This window comes from Schistocerca piceifrons, chromosome 2 (genome assembly GCF_021461385.2).
Source record: "Schistocerca piceifrons isolate TAMUIC-IGC-003096 chromosome 2, iqSchPice1.1, whole genome shotgun sequence".
NCBI classification, from domain to species: domain Eukaryota; kingdom Metazoa; phylum Arthropoda; class Insecta; order Orthoptera; family Acrididae; genus Schistocerca; species Schistocerca piceifrons.
Genome location: NC_060139.1, coordinates 213,481,111 through 213,503,968, shown reverse-complemented (window position 1 = coordinate 213,503,968; position 22,858 = coordinate 213,481,111). Strand labels below are relative to the sequence as shown.

The 22,858-nt window shown below is 38.9% G+C and overlaps 1 protein-coding gene across 2 annotated transcripts in view; it reads left to right on the top strand.

The window, feature by feature from the left end:
• The window catches only part of LOC124777951, a 100,977-nt gene that overhangs the window by 19,446 nt on the left and 58,673 nt on the right, over window positions 1-22,858 (top strand). For both annotated transcript variants that reach the window (XR_007015810.1, XM_047253509.1), the window contains exon 4: window positions 18,584-18,776. Coding sequence is in view for 1 of the 2 variants with exons in the window: in XM_047253509.1 (XP_047109465.1) it covers window positions 18,584-18,776 (193 nt within the window). In the remaining variant the exon portion in view is untranslated. The remainder of the gene's footprint in view (window positions 1-18,583; window positions 18,777-22,858) is intronic.

Below are 22,858 nucleotides of genomic sequence, written 5' to 3'. Positions count from 1 at the left end.
ACTTCGAAAGTCCATTTCAATGATGTTTCATTGAATGACAAACTGCCTATTGGCTTCTGTCTCAGGTTCTTCGGCCGATGTTCATCTAATGATTTTACTGACGTTTCACCAGCACGAGTGGCTGGCATTGTCAAAGCTTCGCCCTCCATCGCCGGTGGTGAACTGGAGCCGAGCTCGCGGCCACAGACTATATTTACCTGGTGCGCCAAAGTCCAAGGGTTTCTCCGCGGTCATTTCCGGTGCGGTTCTCCTCTTGCTACCTGCGACGGTCGTTCACTGCAGTATGGGAAGTCAGGATCTGTTTACTTTAAGGCTTTCCTCTTTCTTGTTGAACCTGTTCGCGTGTTTTTGTATTTCTTCAGCTTCTCTGAACAAGCGCATGTGATAGTGCTTCTCTACAGCCAGAACTTCCATGTTGGCAAATTTTATTACATGGTCGGTCTCACTCAATGCGTGCTCTGCCACGGCTGATTTCTCCACCTGCGCCAACCTGCAATGTCACTTATGCATAAGTTTCCCGGGCACAAAAACGTGCAGTAAGAGTTATACGTGATGTGAACTCAAGAATATCCTGCAGAAGCCTGTTTAGGGAACTAGGGATACTAACTACTGCTTCCCAATATATTTATTTCTTAATGAAATTTGTCATTAAAAATATATCACTTTTTCAAACCAGAAATAAGAATAATCTTCACAAGGATTTAAAGTCACTTACTCTTGTACAAAAAGGTGTGCATTATTCAAGAACACACATTTTCAATAACTTGCCAGCAGCCATAAAAAGCTTCACAACCAATGAAATTCAGTTTAAGAGAAGCCTAAAGAATTTATTGGTGGCCAACTCCTTCTACTCCATTGGTGAATTTCTCAGTAGAACCAACTGATTTTTGTGTTTTTGTGTGTCTATATATAACTTCTGCACAATTTCAGTGCAATAATGTGTTCTTTGTAAATAATAATAATAATAATAATAATAATAATAATAATGTCGTGTGACTAGGGCCTCCCATCGGGTAGACTGTTCGCCTGGTCCAAGTCTTTCGATTTGACGCCACTTCGGCAACTTGCACATTGGTGGGGATGAAATGATGATGATTAGGACAACGCAACACCCAGTCCCTGAGCAGAGAAAATCTCTGGCCCAGCCGGGAATCGATCCCAGGCCCTTAGGATTGACATTCTGTCGTGCTGACCACTCAGCTACCGGGGGGCGGACTTCATTGTAAATAAATGTGTGTGTGTGTGTGTGTGTGTGTGTGTGTGTGTGTGTGTGTGAGTGTGAGTACAATCTAACTTCCGCACCATTTCAGCGCAGTAATCTGTTCATTGTAAATAAGTATTGTAGTAGTTCTATTATATGTTTATTACCTTATAAATAAATAAAAACTTTTTTTATTTTAAATTCAGTGCATTAGTGTTTGTAAAATGATTCTTTCATATAGTTTTCATTAAAAAAAAGACGATCATTCCACTTGGGACCTGTGGAAGGTACATTAGCTTATTTGTTTCAGTTGTAAATAATTGTCATGTATTATTGTTTATATGACATAATCTACATCCTGTAGGACTCCTCAGTATGGATCAATTGAAATGAAAGTAAATTTAATCTAATCTAATTCCATCCTGGATTTTCCATTGTTTGGTTTTTGCCAAACTGGTAGTTCAGTAATATTCATACCTATCAGCGCCTGCTTTCTTTGGAATTGGAATTATTATATTCTTCTTGAAATCTGAGAGTATTTTGACTGTCTCATACATCATGCACATCAGATGTCATGGCTGGCTTTCCCAAGGCTATCAGTAGTTCTGACAGAATGTCATCTACTCCTAGGACTTTGTTTCTACATAGGTATCATCTCATTTTCATCTGTGTCCTCTTCCATTTTTATAATATTGCCTTCAAGTACATCTCCCTTGTATAGACCCTCTATAAACTCCTTCCATCTTTGAGCATTCTCTTCTTTACTTAGGGATTGGTTTTCCATCTCTGAGTTCATGATATTCATATAGCTGCTTCTTCTTTCTCCAAAGGCGTCTTTAATTTTACTATAGGCAGTATTTGTCTTTCTTCAAGTGATATAGGCTTCTAAATCCTCACATTTGTCGTCTAGGCATTCCTGCTTAGCCATTTTGCACTTCCTGTCATCTCTTTTTTTGAACGTTTGTATTCCCTTTTATCTGCTTCATTTGGTGCATTTTTATATTTTCTCCTTTCATCAATTAAATTAAATATCTCCAGTGTTATCCAAGGATTTCTATTAGGCCTTGTCTTTTTACCTTTTTGATCCTTGTTTGAGAACAGATGATGCTTCTACTTTTCCAGCCACTTTGTGTAGCCCAGCAGAACTGACAGTCATTCATCTGTAATTCATATCTGTGCATTCAATACTTGTCAGTATTTTCTACACTGTTCATAGTTTTCTGTGAAATGTTTAAGAGTTTACCCTTACAGTCCACTGGGTTGCACACGTTGGTATCAGCCATTAAATTGTCAGATTTTGTTTCATCTTGTCAATACCAGAGGATAACACAATCTCTGCAAACATGTTTTCCATTTTGCAGGTTCCATAAACTTATCTCAGACACCTTTCACAGATATGAAGACTTCACACAATGATTCACAGCATTTTAAAAAATCCAGTAATGCAAGATCCAAACAATGGTTACTATACTGGATGTAGCAGCTCTTTGGCTGGTCTTGAAGAAAGATTTTGTTCAGCCCTTGTTGCATACAGACATATTAGTCATCATTGAAATTATTAGTCACACCATTGAAATAATGGGCACACAGAAACTCCATTCATAGTGAGAGTCTTCAAAGGGTGTCTTTAATGGTAGTTGCCAGAGATTGTGTACTGAAGTCCAGCAGCCATGTAAACCCAGAAAAAATTTGAGCCCCTCAGTGGCAACATAATGTACACAAAGGGTGGTCTGCTCCTGGCCAGCCAAGTCTGTCATTAATTCTACATCTACATCTACATCCATACTCCGCAAGCCACCGGACGGTGTGTGGCGGAGGGTACCCTGAGTACCTTATTGGTTCTCCCTTCTATTCCAGTCTTGTATTGTTTGTGGAAAGAAGGATTGTCGGTATGCTTCTGTGTGGGCTCTAATCTCTCTGATTTTATCCCCATGGTCTCTTCACGAGATATACGTAGGAGGGAGCAATATACTGCTTGACTCTTCGGTGAAGATATGTTCTCGAAACTTTAACAAAAGCCCATACCGAGCTACTGAGCATCTCTCCTGCAGAGTCTTCCACTGGAGTTTATCTATCATCTCCGTAACGCTTTCGCGATTACTAAATGATGCTGTAACGAAGCGCGCTGCTCTCCGTTGGATCTTCTCTATCTCTTCTATCAACCCTATCTGGTACGGATCCCACGCTGCTGAGCAGTATTCAAGCAGTGGGCGAACAAGCGTACTGTAACCTACTTCCTTTGTTTTCGGATTGCATTTCCTTAGGATTCTTCCAATGAATCTCAGTCTGGCATCTGCATTACCGACGATAAACTTTATATGATCATTCCATTTTAAATCACTCCTAATGCGTACTCCCAGATAATTTATGGAATTAACTGCTTCCAGTTGCTGACATGCTATTTTGTAGCTAAATGATAAGGGATCTATCTTTCTATGTATTCGCAGCACATTACACTTGTCTACATTGAGGTTCAATTGCCATTCCCTGCACCATGCCTCAATTCGCTGCAGATCCTCCTGCATTTCAGCACAATTTTCCATTGTTACAACCTCTCGATACACCACAGCATCATCTGCAAAAAGCCTCAGTGAACTTCCGATGTCATCCACCAGGTCATTTATGTATATTGTGAATAGCAACGGTCCTATGACACTCCCCTGCGGCACACCTGAAATCACTCTTACTTCGGAAGACTTCTCTCCATTGAGAATGACATGCTGCGTTCTGTTATCTAGGAACTCCTCAATCCAATCACACAATTGGTCTGATAGTCCATATGCTCTTACTTTGTTCATTAAACGACTGTGGGGAACTGTATCGAACGCCTTGCGGAAGTCAAGAAACACAGCATCTACCTGTGAACCCGTGTCTATGGCCCTCTGAGTCTCGTGGATGAATAGCGCGAGCTGGGTTTCACACGACTGTCTTTTTCGAAACCCATGCTGATTCCTACAGAGTAGATTTCTAGTCTCCAGAAAAGTCATTATACTCGAGCGTAATACGTGTTCCAAAATTCTACAACTGATCGACGTTAGAGATATAGGTCTATAGTTCTGCACATCTGTTCGACATCCCTTCTTGAAAACGGGGATGACCTGTGCCCTTTTCCAATCCTTTGGAACGCTACGCTCTTCCAGAGACCTATAGTACACCGCTGCAAGAAGGGGGGCAAGTTCCTTCGCGTACTCTGTGTAAAATCGAACTGGTATCCCATCAGGTCCAGCGGCCTTTACTCTTTTGAGTGATTTTAATTGTTTCTCTATCCCTCTGTCGTCTATTTCGATATCTACCATTTTGTCATCTGTGCGACAATCTAGAGAAGGAACTAAAGTGCAGTCTTCCTCTGTGAAACAGCTTTGGAAAAAGACATTTAGTATTTTGGCCTTTAGTCTGTCATCCTCTGTTTCAGTACCATATTGGTCACAGAGTGTCTGGACATTTTGTTTTGATCCACCTACTGCTTTGACATAAGACCAAAATTTCTTAGGATTTTCTGCCAAGTCAGTACATAGAACTTTGCTTTCAAATTCATTGAACGCCTCTCGCATAGCCCTCCTCACACTACATTTCGCTTTGCATAATTTTTGTTTGTCTGCAAGGCTTTGGCTATGTTTGTGTTTGCTGTGAAGCTCCCTTTGCTTCCGCAGCAGTTTTCTAACTCGGTTGTTGTACCACGGTGGCTCTTTTCCATCTCTTATGACCTTGCTTGGCACATACTCATCTAAAGCATATTGTACGATGGTTTTGAACTTTGTCCACTGATCCTCAACACTATCTGTACTTGAGACAAAACTTTTGTGTTGAGCCGTCAGGTACTCTGTAATCTGCTTTTTGTCACTTTTGCTAAACAGAAAAATCTTCCTACCTTTTTTAATATTTCTATTTATGGCTGAAATTATTGATGCCGTAACCGCTTTATGATTGCTGATTCCCTGTTCTGCGTTAATTGTTTCAAATAGTTCGGGTCTGTTTGTCACCAGAAGGTCTAATGTGTTATCGCCACGAGTCGGTTCTCTGTTTAACTGCTCAAGATAGTTTTCAGATAAAGCACTTAAAAAAAATTTCACTGTATTCTTTGTCCCTGCCACCCGTTTGAGTCTCCCAGTCTATATCCGGCATATTAAAATCTCCACCCAGAACTATAACATGGTGGGGAAATCTACTCGAAATATTTTCCAAATTATCCTTCAGGTGCTCAGCCACAACAGCTGCTGAGCCAGGGGGCCTATAGAGACATCCAATTACCATGTCTGAGCCTGCTTTAACCGTGACCTTCTCCCAAATCATTTCACATTTCAGATCTCCATCAATTTCCGTCGATACTATTGCACTTCTTATCGCTATAAACACGCCTCCCCCTTCACTGTCCAGCCTGTCTCTGCGGTATACATTCCAATCTGAGTTTAGGATTTCATTACTGTTTACGTCTGGTTTCAGCCAACTTTCTGTCACTAGTACTATATGGGCGTTGTGACCGTTTATTAATGAGAGCAGTTCTGGGACCTTTCTATAGACGCTCCTGCAGTTTACTATTAGCACATTAATATTGTTATTCCCTGTTGCATTTTGCCTACTCCTACCTTGCCGCGTCACAGGAGGCGTCTTGTCGGGCCTAGGGAGGGAATTCTCTAACCTAAAAAACCCGCATGTGCACTGCTGTAATTCCGTAAAATGGAGACATTTGTTTATTTGCTGGGCTGTGTCTCACTTGATCATGTGAACTATAATTTGCATTATTTTGTTTTGTATCACTGACACCAACCAAATGTCGTGGCACTTCAGCCAGATCTTCAGTTCTGCTACATCATTCTCCTTTTCACCAAGAAGTGCTATGATGTTTCCAGTGATTGTGTCCTAATCTCTTAATGCATTTCCTGTCTGACCTAGGAACCTGAGAGAACTGATAATTATTAGTAAAGCAGTTAGCTTCCTCCTAATCAGCCAGAAGATGTCATGCAAGTTGGGCGATCACAGGTGTGCTATTTATAAGTTGAATAATTGTGACCGACTCTCTATGAAAGAGACTCTTGTTGTCCAGTTTGAAATTTTTTTCCAGTTACAGAAACATACTTTAAGAAAAACCGTTTCTTTCTATGGTTTTCTATTGCTCTTTATGTGGATAGACCTAATGCAGTCATAGCAGAGAACACTGTCATTGTTTCTTCATAATGAAGCCATAAGACACAAACCATTCTAGTTCATAAGATCTTCCATTCCTTTATAAAACTTATAAAAGGACAGGACAGAATGTAGTTGGTATTAGATGATATGTAACATTTTTTGACAGATAATATCTCTTAGGATGTGACAGTTGATTCAGTCATAAGCAGAAATGGCTGTCAACCAAAGTACTAATAATATATTTGCTGCTATGCAATGTAATTGATCAGTGGCTCTGCCTGTAGATCTTGTACACATGAAAATCAATCTGGGAGGGAGAAGGTGGAGGGGCTGAAACTGTATATACGGCCCCCCTCTCCCTCCCATCGCCTTGGAGTGGAAAGAGGGGATGAGTGCTAACCCCCCCCCCCCCCTTTCACCAGTTGATAAAGTCATTGCTGAATTCTGGGTTCCTGACCTGGAGTGCAGAAATGATCAAGTGAATATATTGTTAATTGATGATGAATATAATTTGAGGGCTACAACAGGATCATTTCTGTGAGCAACAGGCATCTTGGTCATCCTCAATTATGTTAGCTCTGAGCTGGATTGTCTGTTTATATATCTCCTCTGCCCACATGAGCTGTGAGTGTTGAAACCACCATGTTGCACCAGAGGCGATTATAGCTCTGACAGCTGTGCATTATAACTTGCTTTGCTTATCTTGTTTTTTGGCAAGCAGTATCCACATAACAGGGTGAATGATACTTTTGTGTACTGTATGTTATCCACCATGGTGTGACCTGCAGATCATCAGTTCAGTTCTTTTCTCATGCAGTTATTTACCATTTAAGACTGGAAATGTTTGGAAGGTACTGGAACTGTTTTAGTTGTGGAATAGAATTTACTAGGACATTCTATACATTTTTAACACAAATTTGTTGAGTGCTGTCAACAAGGGATTTCAAATTGATTCCATATTTCTGGATTTCAAGAAGTCTTTTGACACCATATTTCACAACCAGCTTGTACTCAAATTGTGTGCTCATGGAATATCATCTCAGTTATGTCGCTGAATTCATGTTTTGTGCCAGAGAGGTCACAGTTTGTAGTAATGATGGAAAATCATTGAGTAAAACAGAAGTGACTTTTGGCATTCCCCAAGGTTGTGTTATCGGCACTCTATAACCGATTTAGGAGACTATCTGAGCAGCTGTCTTAGGTTGTTTGTAGATGATACCATCATTTATTGTCTAGTAAAGTCATCAAAGATCAAAACCAATTGCAAAATGATTTAGATAAGATATATGTATGTTGTGAAAATTGGCAATTGACCCTACATAATGAGAAGTGTGAGGTCATCCACATGAGTGCTAAAAGGAATCCATTAAACTTCAGCAGCATGATAAATCAATAAAATCTGAATGCCATAAATTCATCTAAATACCTAGGAATTACGTTCATGAACAATGACAGGAATAAAACTGAATTCAGACTGGGGAAACACTAAATATAATGTACTTGGACTGCTCCTGTTCTTGGTTGACACAAAAGATGTACTTTGATGTTGTAGAACTCTTCAGTAACTGTTAAGTTTGTTGGTAAATGGGTATATTGATAAATGGTCCCAATAAATTCATAACAGGTCACCAACATTCAAGAAAGGCAGTAGCAGTAATCCACAAAATTACAGGCCCTCATGATTCATATCTATATGCAGCAAGATTAGAGAACATGTATTGTGTTTAAACATTATGGATTACCTCGAAGAGAACAGTCTATTGACAAGTAGTCACCATGGATTTAGAAAACATTGTTCTTGTGAAACACAATTAACTCTTTACTCAAACAGTGTTGAGAGCTATCAACAAGGGATTTCAAATTGATTTCATATCTCTGGATTTCCAGAAGGCTTTTGACACCATACCTCACAAGCGACATGTAACCAAATTGCTTGCTTATAGAATATCATCTCAGTGTGATTGGATTCTTGATTTCCTGTTAGAGAGGTCACAGTTCATAGTAATTGATGGAAAGTTGTTGAGTAGAATAGAAGTGATATCTGGCATTCCCCAAGGTGGTGTTACAGACCCTCTGCTGTTTCTTATCTATATAAATGATTTAGGAAACAATATGGGCAACTGTCCTAGGTTATTTGCAGATAATGCTGTCATTTACTGTGTAGTGAAGTCATCAGAATACCAAAACCAACAGCAAAATGATTTAGAGAACATATCTGTATGGTGAAAATTGGGAATTAACCCTAAATAATGAAAAGTGTGAGGTCAACCACATGAGCACTAAAAGGAATCCGTTAAACTTCGGTTATACATTAAGTCAATCAAATAAAAAGGTGGTAAATTCAACAAAATACCTTGGAACTACAATCATGAACAACTTAAATTGGAAGGAACACATAGAAAATATTGTGGGGAAGGTGAACCAAAGACTGTGTTATTAGCAGAACTCTCAGAAGATTCAACAGATTTATTAAAGAGACTGCCTACACTACACTGTCCATCCTCTTCTAGATTACTGCTGCATGGTGTGGGATCCTTACCGGATAGGATTAACGGAGTACATCAAGAAAGTTCAAAGGAGAGCAGCATGTTTGTATTATCGAGAAATAGGGGAGATAGTGTCACAGACATGATACAGGACTTGGATGGAAACATTAAAACAAAGGCGTTTTTCATTGTGGTGGGATCTTCTCACAAAATTTCAATCACCAACTTTCTCCTCCAAACGTGAAAATATTTTGTTGATGCTGACCCACATAGGGAGAAGTGATTATCATAATAAAATAAGGGAAACCAAGGCTTGAACTGAAAAATAAGGCCTCCTTCTTCTACTCGCTGTTTGAGAGTGCAATAGTAGAGAATTAGTGTGAAGGTGCTTCAATGAACCCTCTCCCAGGCACTTTAGTGTGATTTGTAGAGTATCCATGTAGATATAGATGTAGACATAGATGTAGAAGCACTCTCTGCTGAGACAGGCAGATCAGACCAACCTGTAATTTTGTGTGAGCTTAGTAAAAATGCCTTCTGTGTGACGTGTTAGTTCTTGTTGACAATCCTATTATTGTAACTGGTACTCAGTTCTAAGCTCTACATGACGTTGTTTGATGGATATCCCAGAAACTGAAATCCCTGTGGCTCTAATAAGACTTGCAAAAGCTACTGCATTCACAAACACAAAGCTAAATGAAAACAATATATTCCTCCTACAGTCTAAAGCATCATTGAATCAGGTGCACATCAGGCATCCAGCAGAGTTTTCAAGAGATGTTGGACAGCATTTGACAAAATGACAAAGGAATTCAACTGTATCACAAAATACAAGAGCTGGGATGACATGGTGTGTCTAGCCAGTGTCTACTTTTCATTGGATGGTATAGACTAACTGTTGTTTGAAAACAAGGAGAAACTCAGGAGATGGAAGAAATTTTGTCACTGTGTTGCTTTGAGAAGTTTCATAAGGAAGACAGTTGACTGATTGGTGAACCATTATTCAGAGTGGTTTTATTGAGGACAGGAGACTTATCGGCTGGTTGTACTTATTAACGTGCAATGTGATCTGTGACTGTGACTGTAACTTCTCAGGTTTTCTCACCATAACTGAATAAGTAATGAAGTTGTTGGTTGTATGTTTTTGCAGGATGTTTCAACAAGAGACCCAGTTCCCATCTTCAGGTGCTGTGAACTGTGGTGTTTGCATACCATTCCTGGACTTCAACCTGACTGTGATGTATTCTTGGTGCTGTGCCACTATTTATAACTGAGTTTGACTCCCAACACTTGATACACACTTTGATGCTTATTTGTTTTTTTAGAGCAAATACTGTTATTCCATCAAAAACACATTCTCTTAGCACTTTTCACCTCTGATGGATGAGATGGGAAGCAAGATCATAATAAATTGAAATCCAGGATAACTATGTTTCCTGCAAAAAACAAATGAGCATCAAAGGCTGTAGCAGCCACCAGAACCCAAACTTGGCTGTAAACAGTAGCACAATGCCAACAGTGCTTAATAATCTGGTTGCAGCCCGGGCTGCGAGTAGACATGTAACACAGCACACAGTGCTTGAAGAATGCAAATAGGATGGTGGTCAAATTACCATACAGAAAAATGAAATTAACAACTCAGCTGATCTCTTGAAAGCACACAAGTGATCTACTATTCAGTCCAAAAGGCAGAAATTTTGACATTTAATGAGAAATTTTATAATTGTTCAACATTTATCTATACATTGACAGAAATGGGAAGTGTTACACGATTAAGCACCAGGCCAATACTTTTCAAATTTTGTGGTGATGTTTGAACTTAACAGGTATTAAATGATTGAACTTTTATTCGATTTGGTTCATATGTCTGTCATCAATATCAGTATGAGGTGAGAAGACCATGGGCAGAAATATACATTTGTGTTCATTGTGGCATGGTGGCAAACAGCCTTCAAATATCATCTTGAGAATTTCTTGCCATGTGTAAAATACAGGCTGTGTCACTTCATGATGATGGCTTTCTGGAGGCTGGTATGATAGTGTCTGTATCCCCATTGCATTCCAGACATGATCTGTGGCAACAAATGGGGGACCAGTAAGGCCAGTCAAGGATCTGCTCATTCCTCTAGACATTTGTGGCACGGACTGCAGCATGGGATCATCCATGACCCTGCTGGAATATGCCGTTTGGAACCCTAGCCATAAAGTGTGTGACAACAAGATTTACCATTCCTGCCATGTAACTGTTGAGCCTTCAGCCCTCCATCAGTAAGTACCAGACCAGTCATGTTTTCGTATCCAATATCTCCCAGAAGTCGGACAGGTACGGGTCTCGAGAATCACTGCTTTCTGTAACATTTCACTAGATTGTCTACAGTTGTGACAGCATCAATATAAATGCCACAAACAGAAATGAGACTCATCACTTAACACTGCAGAATGCCACTCATAGTCCCAGTCGATGCTGGCTCTACACCACCCAAAGTGTTTGTTGTTTATGGTACAGTTAGTGGTAAGCAATGTGTGCTACTTGAGATCTCAACGCAGCCTCCAGTGATTTGTTCCCAAAAGTTTGTGGTGACTCTCTACCTGTAACCTCTGGCCAGATTTCAACTGCTGCCATCCAATAGTTTGTTAGAGCTATTCAAACACTTTTCAATCACCTCATGGTGGAATCCTTTTGGAAGGACTGGTGCCTACTCCTTTTGTCACACTGTTATCCTGAGCCCTTCTTGTCACTTAGCAGTCATTCCACTTATAGCCATTTGTTTGCGTAATCTGTTGGTATAATGCTTCCATGCACCTCATGTCAATTTCCTCAATGTCTTTCTGGACCCAGGTATCACACTGTGCAGCCATTCACACTGATGGATTCCGGTTTGTAAGTACTCACACAAAACAATTTGGAATTTCACATGATGCTCTGTAGCATTAACATAGTAATGTGACTGATACATGTTGCACAGCATAATGGATGGGGTACAATCCTCAATACAGAAGATTGTGGGTTTGAATGTCATCAAGCACTTTATGAAAAAGTTTATTTTTAAATCTGTTTTGAAGTGATTTTGATCTTAATTTTTATTGAATTAATTGGTTTAAATGTATTTTTTTATTTCTGTTCTTTTATCACATCATTTTGATCGTTGTATTAACTTTTTAATTTGCTCTCACCCTTCTTCCTATCAGTCTTTTTCCATTTGGAATCTTTGGTCCTCTGGTTTTAATTTCTTTCATTTATCATCCTATAGTTTCATCCCTGTTATTGCACTCATTATTTCTATTTCTCATTCTGCTTGAATTATGTTTTACTTATAATCCCATCTTTTGTTTAAATCTTCACCTGCATTATTTTGTCCATATTGCAATAAGAATTTCCATAGTTTGATTTTTGCCTGATGGCTTACCATTGTTTGATTTTTGCAGTAACAATTAATGATTTGAATATTTTTAAGGCCATTGCCATCATTGCTCTGTCAATGTAAATAGAATATTTTGTCTTTTGTTTTTAACCACTAGATTGGCATTTTCAAGTGTTTAAATATTATGATAGATAAATAAAAATAATACATACATTAATCGTTGTTCCATAAATCCTGAATACAACATTTTGTAATGTTGTGGAATTAAATTCACATCCACAGAAATTCCAAGTGGAAAAAGAATGATAGGAAGAAACATGATAGTAAATGAAAATGTTCATACAGTGTTGAAAATTAAGTGACAAAGGAATAGAATTTAAAAAATTACATTTTAACCAACTAATTGAATAAAATTAAGGACCAAAGTCATTTTGGTAATGATTTAAGAATAAAATATTTTAAAGCACCTGAGTTTCGAAGACACAGTTTTATGACAGCCTTTCATGTCCGAGGACTGTACCATATCCATTACGCTATGCAACCAGTCAGCACAACATTCCTTATGTCCTCTGGGCATGTTGTGTTGCAATCTCCACTCCTAAAGTTAAAGTAGTGTTAAGAATGTCCAATAGCCATTGTATACTCATGTTATTCTTCATCTGTGGGTATGGTTTTTCTCTGAAAATAAGCTTACAGAAGGATGAAATTTTAAGCAATAATCCCACAGATATGGAAATACAGAATTTCCATTTTCTAGCATTCATTCAAGATCTTAATGATGTATCACTTTCCATTTTTGTCAGTGTAGTTATTCAGTGTTAAGTTACTTTCTCGTTGATTGTTGCATAATCAGCAAATAGTCTAAAAATGCTGCTCATACTATGTTATGGATTGTTTTTATTAATTGTTTCCCTGCTGTACTTCCGTGGGACTTCCCTGAACATCGCATACTTGACTGATACTTTTCATGCTTTTACTTGTTCACACATTACTTTTATTCTGAAGTAAATATAAATACAGGAAATGAACGATGTAGAAATACAGGAAATATGCCTGGGCTCACAGAACATACATTGGCATTAGAAAGACCAGCATAATTAGTCAAAGAAGAAAAAGGGAGGGAAAAAATGTAACTTATTGTTTTAATAACTTTCAAAATTTATCCCAAAATAGGAAAAGTGCTGTTTGTGTGAGAAACAGACACACTCTGACACATAAGAATATTATTTAAAATGACTAAAAGTAGAGTGTTAGTTTCAGTTGTGTTTGCACTTTCACTGAATACAGAATGTAGTCTCTTGGTGAATTTTACAGTATAATGTCACAGAGACAACATTTGGCCCTTCGTTTTATATGGTAGCGTCCTAAGATTCTGTGATGAAAGCTTCATACACAACACCATCTCAACAGCAATGGACCGGAGGACTTACAATATCTGGCCTTAACTATATAATAAAGTCCACCTATGTCTTCTGGACAGTTGTCTGCAAAGCGTACAGCTGCCTCATGAATTGTAGCTTCCTTATAGACCGTATATCAGAGTGCAAGAGCAGATGTTGAGGATACCAGACATTCACTGTATGTGCCTCACTAGTGTTAGTGTACAAATAAGACTTGTTTGTTGAGGTGTCAGCAAATTGAGATAGGGATATGAGCGAATGGAGGAATGTACTGCTTACATCACAAGAAAGGTCCAGTTTGGTGACATTGGGATCCTGGGTGTGAGGAGGCACCATGATGGATGGGTGTAAAACGCATTTTACCTTTACTGGAGTACTGTTAGTGTGCAGAGATACATATATGATGTACTACAGCCATGAATGCAACTTTTTAGAGGCATAGTTGTCCTAGACTTCCTCTTTATGATCAATCACTCTGGTGACTGAATTTCTCACTGACGAAGATTTCCATTGCATTGATGTGCAAGCAAGCTCTCCAGATGTGAATCATTCAGAACAAATTTGGAATGCATTTAGGATACAAACTGCAGCTGGGTAGGCACTAGCCAGGATACTTCTGCATCTCTAAACACATCATTCTTAGGAATGGAATTGTTTGACAATAGATGTAGCAAACCACCTTGAGAGAGTGCGCCTCATCATTGCCAGCTATTTGTGGGTAGTAGGAGTATTTTTATCCCCTATTAACCTTTTAATTGGCATGAGTGCAGTCTTCTGGGGTTGTTTATTTTTTTGAGATGAGTTTCTTTGCTTTGAGAACATTTAACTATTTATTTTGGACTCTGTTGTATGCCAAATGGGTTGCAATTAAATTTTAGCTTTCTCTGTTAGCATTAAACCGTACAGTTCAGTAAATATACTTTCATTTCTTTGTTAGTCTTAAATTTACACCTACATATATTACTCTGCAAACCACTGTGAAGTGCATGGCAGAGGGTACATGCAATTGTACCAGTAGTTAGTGTTTCTTTCTGTTCTATTCACATATGAAGTGTGGGAAGAATTATTTTTTAAATACCTCATGCATACTGTAATAAATCTAATCTTCTCCTCATGATCTCTGTGTGATCAGTACGTAGGGGATTATAGTATATTCCTACGATAGTAATTTAAAGCAGGTTCGTGAAACTTTGTAAGTAGGCCTTCTCAGGATAGTTTATATCTATCTTCAAGAGTCTGCCATTCAAGTTTCTTCAGCATCTCATAGGTAAAACAAACCTGTGACCATTCATGCTGCCCTTCTCTGCATGTGTCTAATATCCACTGTTAGTCCTATTTGGTATGGGTCCCACAAACTTGAGCAATATTCTAAAATGGGTTGCATGAGTGATTTGTTAGCAATCTCCTTTGCAGACTGATTGCATTTCCCCAGTATTCTACCAATTAACCAAAATGCACCACCTGCCTGCTTTACCCACAACTGAGCTTATGTGATCATTCCATTTCATGTCCGTATACATGTGACTCATTGATATTATAGTCATAAGATATTACATTTTATCATTTTGTAAAGTGCACAGTTTTACATTTCTGAACATTTAAAGCAAGTTGCCAATCTTTGCACCAATTTGAAATGTTATCAAGATGTGACTGAATATTTGCATAACTTCTGTCAGACAGTACTTCATTGTATGTAACTGCATCACCTGCAAAAAGCCTGAGGTTATTATTAATATTGTCTGCAAGGTCATTAATATACAGCATAAATAACAAGGGTCCCAACACACTTACATCCAAGATAACACGCTGCATCTTCCCTGCTAAACAATCCCCAATCTAGTAACAAATTTCATTTGATACCCCACATGATCGTACTTTTGATAATAAATGTAGACATTGTATTGAGTCAAATGCTTTCCTTAAGTCAAGAAATATTGCATCTATCTGACTCTCTTGCTCCAAAGCTTTCAGTATGTCATGTGAGAAAAGTATGAGTTGGGTTCTGCATAATTGATGTTTTCAGCATTCATGCTGGTTTGCACGGAGGACATAACTCTGTGCAAGATACCTCATTATGTTTGAACTCGGAATGTGTTCTAAGACTCTACAGCAGATCATTGTCAGGGATATTGGATGGTAGTTTCGTGGATCACTTCCTGTAAATAGGTGTCACCTGTGCTTTCTTCCACCTACTGGGTACGATTCTTTGTTTGAGGGATTTACAATAGATTATAGTTAGAAGAGGGCTAACTCAGCTGCAAATTTAGTCTAGAATCTGATAAGGGTTCCATTGGGCCGTGGAGCTTTGTTCAGTTTTAATGATTTCAGCTGTTTATCAACACCACTGACAAAATTGGTGTCACTCATCTTTTCAGTGGTACAAGGTTAAGTTGGAGCAATTATCCTGCATTTTCCTTTGCAAAGGAACGTGTGAAAACAGAGTTAAGCATTTCTGCTTTTGCTTCACTACTCTCAGTTTCAGTTCTTGACTCATTCGTGAGTGACTGGACAATAATGTTGGTGCCACTGACAGCCTTTATGTACAATGAGAATTTCTTTGGGTTTTGTGATAGATCAGTAGACAATATTCTGCTATGGTAGTCATTGAAGCCTTCACGCATTGTTCTCTTGACAGCCAAATGCATTTCATTCAGCATCTCTCTATCTGAAGCCCTATGCTTTGTTTTACACTTATTATGCAGTAGTACCATCTACAATTCTGGGAAGAATAGTGCTCAAGTATGAATAACTCAACAGATTATAGATAGAGCAATTAACAAACTGAAGAAGAATATGGCACTAGGAGGAGATTGGCAGGAGGTGGAACAATTCAGAAAGATATAAACTGTCTCATAAGTGAAGATGGAGAAAGGGGGAGATCCCAAAAGACTGGAAGTCAGCTAACATTATCCCACTGAAAAAAAGCCAATTAAAGGAACTATAATAATTATAGAGGTATATCTCTACTCTAAGTGTACCATAAATAGTGCTATCATTAATAATTCTTGAAAAGCTGAAGCCTTTTGCTGAAGATATTGTTGGAGAGTACCAGGCAGGTTTTCAGCCAGGAAGATCAACCATAGATCAAATTTTCAACTTGAGAAAAACCTGGGAGAACTGTTGGGAATACAGCCATCAATTCGTAGTAACATTTGTAGATTTCTCAAAGATGTATAATAGTATACACAGCTTAAGTATGTACAACATCCTGAGGGAGCTTGACATACCATGGAGAGTTGCCTAATCTAAAAAACCCTTGTGTGCACCCCTCACACAGTAAACTACCTGTTTAGCAGCCTTTGATACATAGTTTACAGCTGACCTATTTGGGGTGACCTTTACAATTCTCAACCCTTTGGCACAAATGCAGGAAGTTGCAGCCTAGCGTGTCAGAGAACCTTCAAAGTCTCAGGTTCAGTTCTTTCACTCAACTCAGAACCAGGGTACCATGATCACATCTGGGGATAATGCTGCAAGTTGTGAACTTTATTGAAACTCCATGCACAAGGCTGATCTTCTCAACCTTTTCTGTCAGTTGCTGGAATGATCCAAGCGTGACCTTGGAGCCCAGACAGAAGGCATCATTTGTTCCAATGTGCACCACAGTCTGCAGTTGTCACATCCTTTTTCCCTCAGTGGCTGCTGGAATAGCCTCTTCAACATGAAGGCAGATTTTCCTTCCTATCTCTTGCTGTCATTTCCCAAAGGGATACCATCATTTGCCATATGTTTGAACTGCTGACGATTAATAGACCACTACCTTTTTTGCATTTACCACCTCTTGACACAGGACAAAGCAGGTCTCCCAAAAACAAGTGAGGTGAGTTCCACTTGCTCAGTTTCAGTGAAATACAGTACACCCTTGAACTTGTTGGTTGGAGGGGGGGGGGGGGCAGTATAATAACCTGATTCCTCCCTGGTTCCTGTACAGGATGCCTAGATCAACCATTGACAAACCACTCACAGTCAGGTGGACTAGTGATGACAGATCACATACTTTCTGCAGAGGAGACAAGATCCACAAGAGAAGGTCGTAGTTGAGGTACCTATGGTTCCACTGGTACCGGTACATGATTTAGGAGCTCTTCTCACATTGATTCACAGCAGCTGCCAATCATTTAACAGTAGTCAGGGCAATTTCCAGCTGTTTATCAATGTCAACCAACTCACCCCACATTCGAGAACACCATCCACATTGAGGATGCATTGTGGCTGGTGCATTATTTTACAGTATGGCGAACTTTAAATTAAGCGTGCTGGCTACCTTTTAAGCTACTGAGCTAAAAAATTAGTAATTCCCTACAAGGACTGACACAAATACACATTTATGAGGACTGGATACTAACATGGGTGCCACTAGCAGCTTTTACATATGATGGGAATTTCTTTGGGTTTAGTGAATAATTACTAGTTTCTTAAGCTCTGTGAGGTTAGTTATAGTCACTGAGAAACTCAAAAAGTAGATGTAATTTATGATTAATATAATATGATTAATATAATAACATAGGCTTGAAAGGGAAAATTAGATGAAGCTTTTGGGCAATAATGTAATGTGTGTGATAGGCTGAGGAAGATGAAGTATATTTGACACAGCTTTTGAGTCTTTCAGAGCCAATTTCCAGATCAGTATTCAGTAACAGTTTCTGGATGTCATTCACAACCTTATTCAGTTCCTCCCTTTTCTTGTCATCTTGTCAAAATATTAGTACAACAAAGCTTCCTTCCCCCACACCTCCCTCATCTTTTATTTTCAATGGGTTAAAGACAATAATTCTCAAAACAAGAAAAGAAAGAAGACCAAGTAAAAAGTACCTGAATCACTGGAGTATTTAGCACTAAGATAATTAGCATTCTGGATTTGAAATTTCTATGATATTTTTTGCGTATTCTGTTTTTCATTTGTTATATATACATACACACAAAAAAACTTATTTTTTTATTTGTAAGCAGTTTTTATTTTGTGTGTTTGATATTCACAAACATGAAAACACAAACTTGTATTATTTTCAGGCTCTACAGTGTGCAACTGTCAGGTCTTGTTGCTTTGTGGCGGCTTTTCCTTGGCCGCAAGTGGAATCCGTTGCGAGAGCGTGTTGATTCCTGCAAATATTCGAATGATCAACTTTTTGTTGGAACTCTGGCATTCACCATTTTGCTCTTCCTTCTCCCAACAACGCTGATGTACTATGTTGTCTTCACAACGGTATGGAATTTAAGCAGTTGATAGAGAGTTAATAAAGATTTTATGTTTCTTTCTCTCTCTCTCTCTCTCTCTCTCTCTCTCTCTCTCTCTCTCTCTCTCTCTCTCTCTACCTTGTCTCTATCTCCTTTCTTAACATTTTTGTTGTTATATGATTAAGCTTAATATTTTGTTTCAAAACTGCTACCCCAAAAATAAATGAGGCTTAACAAAACTCTACATAAACATTAACATTCTTGGATTTTTTAGGGACGAAGCTACATTGTCAGACATAAAAAATACTGTATCTACCTGCCAGGATCAGTCATTCTGTCCATCAGAAGTAGTTGTAAAGCTGGTTTTGGAGCTCATTATGAGCCATACTGCAGAATATTGAAGAAAATAATCAAACAAAGGCATTTTAAAATAGAAAAAGGTAGTCATGCCAGTCAACATAATAAAAGCAATATGGAATAAAATGAAAGGGGAAACTGAAAGAGAAAGGAAATCGAAGGAACAAATAGCTGAAATGGTACTCGATACATTGGTATCAGATATGTCTAGTGTGGCCAGCCTTTTTATGAAGTACTTTATATCTGTTGGTAGTATTGTGGGATTGTCAGGGAGGTGGTCACGGAAGGGTGGCCGATAGCTTGGATTGGCGTGGGTGAGTGAAGTTAGTGGCCTGGGGAAAGGTGGAGGTAGATGTGAGGTAGGGGGTTATCAGAGATTGTGGCCAGGAGAATCATAAGAATGAAAGAAATGTTGCAAGATAAGCCCCATCTACATAGCCACAAGAGCATGTGCGGGGGAGGGGGAGGTGGAGGGGGAGGGGGAGGGGGAAGGAGCCAGATGTCAAAGGGTGGGAAACAGCCATTGAAATTGAGCATGTTGTGCTCAGCAGCTTTTCTGCTCCTGGGCTGTCAGCTCTGTCCTTGGCTACAGGTTGGTGGTGGCCACTCATTCTGGTGGATAGTTGGTTGTCATGCCCATGTAAAATGCTGTGCAGAAGTTGCATCAGAGCTAGTATATGAAATGGCTGCTTTCATATTTGGCCATGCCTCTGGTACAATAGGATAACCCTGTGCTGGAACTGGAGTAGGATGTGCTGGGTGGGTGAACAAGAAAGCTCTTGCACCTTAGCCTTCCACACAGATGTGGCACATGTGTCAGAGGGTTGGGAGTCAATGTGGCATAGAGATGGATCAGGATAGTGCATAGATTGAGTGCACAGAGGAATACTACTGTAGATGGGGTGGGAAGGTTTGTGTGTAGGATGTTCCTCATTTTCGTGCACCATGGTAGGTAGCCAAAGCCCTGCAGGAGCCATCGGATGATTTCCCTTAACAAAATTGTACTATGTGGGTTGAGCAGTCTGAAACTTTGCTATCATGGGGTGACCCTTGCCGAGTGGGGTAATGCCCAGTTCATTTAGGTGTCACAGTTTAACCTAAGGGTGGTCCTCAATGTCTGTTCGTGTGGTGTTTTCCTGTAGCACATTACAAACCTTTTGTATGGGTGTACTTTTGATCTCATCTGTAGTAAAATCATGTTCGGACCACATGCACCACTGACACTTTTCCTGAATATGCTGTGACAACTGCAGTCTACAGGGACGACATCCTACAACAGTGAGTGTATGATTCTCATGAACATGAGTTTCTCTAGATGGATGAAGATAGCAGCATAAGAACTTTCTGTGTAAAGAGTGGCAACTTGCTCTCTGGAATTAATCCAACTGAACATATGTGGAAGGATAGTGGCTCAGATCTCCCTCCAGCCATCCGCATTTATGTTTTTCATGATTTCTCTTGATTATTCAAGGTAGATGCTGTGATGGTTCCTTTGAAATGGCATGACTAATTTCCTTTCCCAATCCACACTTATTTCTCATTGTTATCAGGGTTGTTTTGTTGTGGTTGTGGTCTTCAGTTTGAAGACACTTTCCATCAGTGCTAAATTCATGATTCCTTGCTGTCTCAGGATGTGTCCTATCAACCGATCCCTTCCTTTAGTCAAGTTGAGCCACAAATTTCTTTTCTCCCTAGTTCTATTCAATGCCTCATCATTAGTTATGCAGTCTACCCATCTTATCTTCAGAATTCTTCTGTAGTAACAAATTTCAAGAGCTTCTATTCTCTTCTAAACTGCTTGTTACCCACCTTTCACTTCCACAAAAGGCTACATTTCAGGCAAATTACCTTTGGAAAAGACATTCTAACACTTAAATTTGTATTCAAGATTAGCAAATTTCTCTTCTTCAGGACTACTTTTCTACCATTACTAGTCTACATTTTATAGTCTCTTTACATGGGCCATCATCTGTTATTTTATTGCCCAACAGCAAAACTGGTCTACTACTTTGTGCATGTCATTTTCTAATCTAATTCCCTCAGCATTGCCTGATTTAATTTGACTAAATTCCATTCCCTCGTTTTGCATTTGTTGATGTTCATCTTATATCCTTCTTTCAAGACACTGTCCATTCTCTGCAACTGCTCTTCCAGCTCCTTTCTCTCACTCTCATAGAATTACAGTGTCATTGGTAAAATTCAAAGTTTTTATTTTTTCTTCCTGAACTTTAATTCCTTCTCCAAATTTTCTTTGATTTCCTTTACTGCTTGCTCAATGTAGAGGTTGAGTAACATTGGGGATAGGTTGCAGTTCACTGCTTCCCTTTCATACCCTCCAACTCCTATAACTGCCATTTGGTTACTGTTCAAGTTATATATAACCTGTATTTTACCCCATATTCCTTCAGACTTTCAAATAACATATTCCAGTTAATATTGTCAAAAGGTACCTCTAAGTCTACAAAAGTTATATAAATGTAGGTTTGTCTTGCAAGCCATAGGGTCAGTATTGCCTTGGATGTTCCAACATTTCTCTGGAACTCAAACTGGTCTTCCCTAAGGTTGGTTTCTACCACTTTTTTCCATTCTCCTGTATACAATTCACCATCATACATGTTGCACTCCAGGTGAAATAGTTTTGTCATGGCTGGCTCTCCCAAGGATATCACTAGTGCTGAGGGAATGTTGTCTACTACAGGGGCCGTTTTGCAACTTTAGTCTTTCAGTACTCTGTCAAAGTCTTCTCACAGTGTTGTATCTCCCAGTATCATATCTTATCTACTTCCTCTTCCATTTCTAAAACATAGTTTTCAAGATAATTTCCCTTGTGTAGCCTCTGTTCTTTGTTTTGTACTGGTTTTCAACCTGAGCTCTTGATATTCACTCAGCCACTTCTCTTTTCTCATAAGGGTTGTTAGGTATGAAAACCTAATCATCCATCCTTCCTTCCTTCCTTCCTTGGAATGCACTCAGCAAATTCCTGAATAGGCTAAGAAAAGGGCTTGTAACTGTAGGGACAAGCAGTGAGAGGTGATACCATAAACCATGATGGGTGACTTGATCCACACTATGGGCAGCCAGTGTGCATTCTTTATTGCCATGTCAAGTCATCAACACAAACTAATGCCGCACAACCCACTGACAGTTTTTCAGTATACATTGTATCTATATCACAATGTTGCGTTGTTACAATGTTGTCCGTGCACCTTATATGGCACACTTTAATACGCTACCTCTTGTAATTTCACTTATTTCAAAGCTCTCATACCTTATTCATAAGAATGTAGGTCTATGCAAAGGATTTTTCCTGGTTTCCATAGTCAAAAGCTGTAGGACTTACTAATCATTGTTGAAAAAATTATCTTTGGCTTACTGATCATTGTTGAAAAATTATCTTCATTAGTTTTCATTACTTAGGCTCAGAAAGAGTTACTGCCAAAATCTTTGATCACTTATCTAATTATACACAAATTTATTTAATAAGCTGCACATTGACTCATTTTACATCAATACAAAACATAGTGAAGTAGCCCATGGAACCCATAATTAATCAGTTAATATTATTGTTCACATTTGTGATTTCAAAGTTACTTGACTAAATGCAAAAGTTGTCAAAGACTTTACACATTTGCAAGACATATTGAACTGCCTGTCATTTTAGAGTTGCTAGATGCAAAACTCTAACATGAATTATCTACAGAACAATGGAACAATTGATAGAAGGCAACCTGGGGCAAGACAGCATGTGTTTCA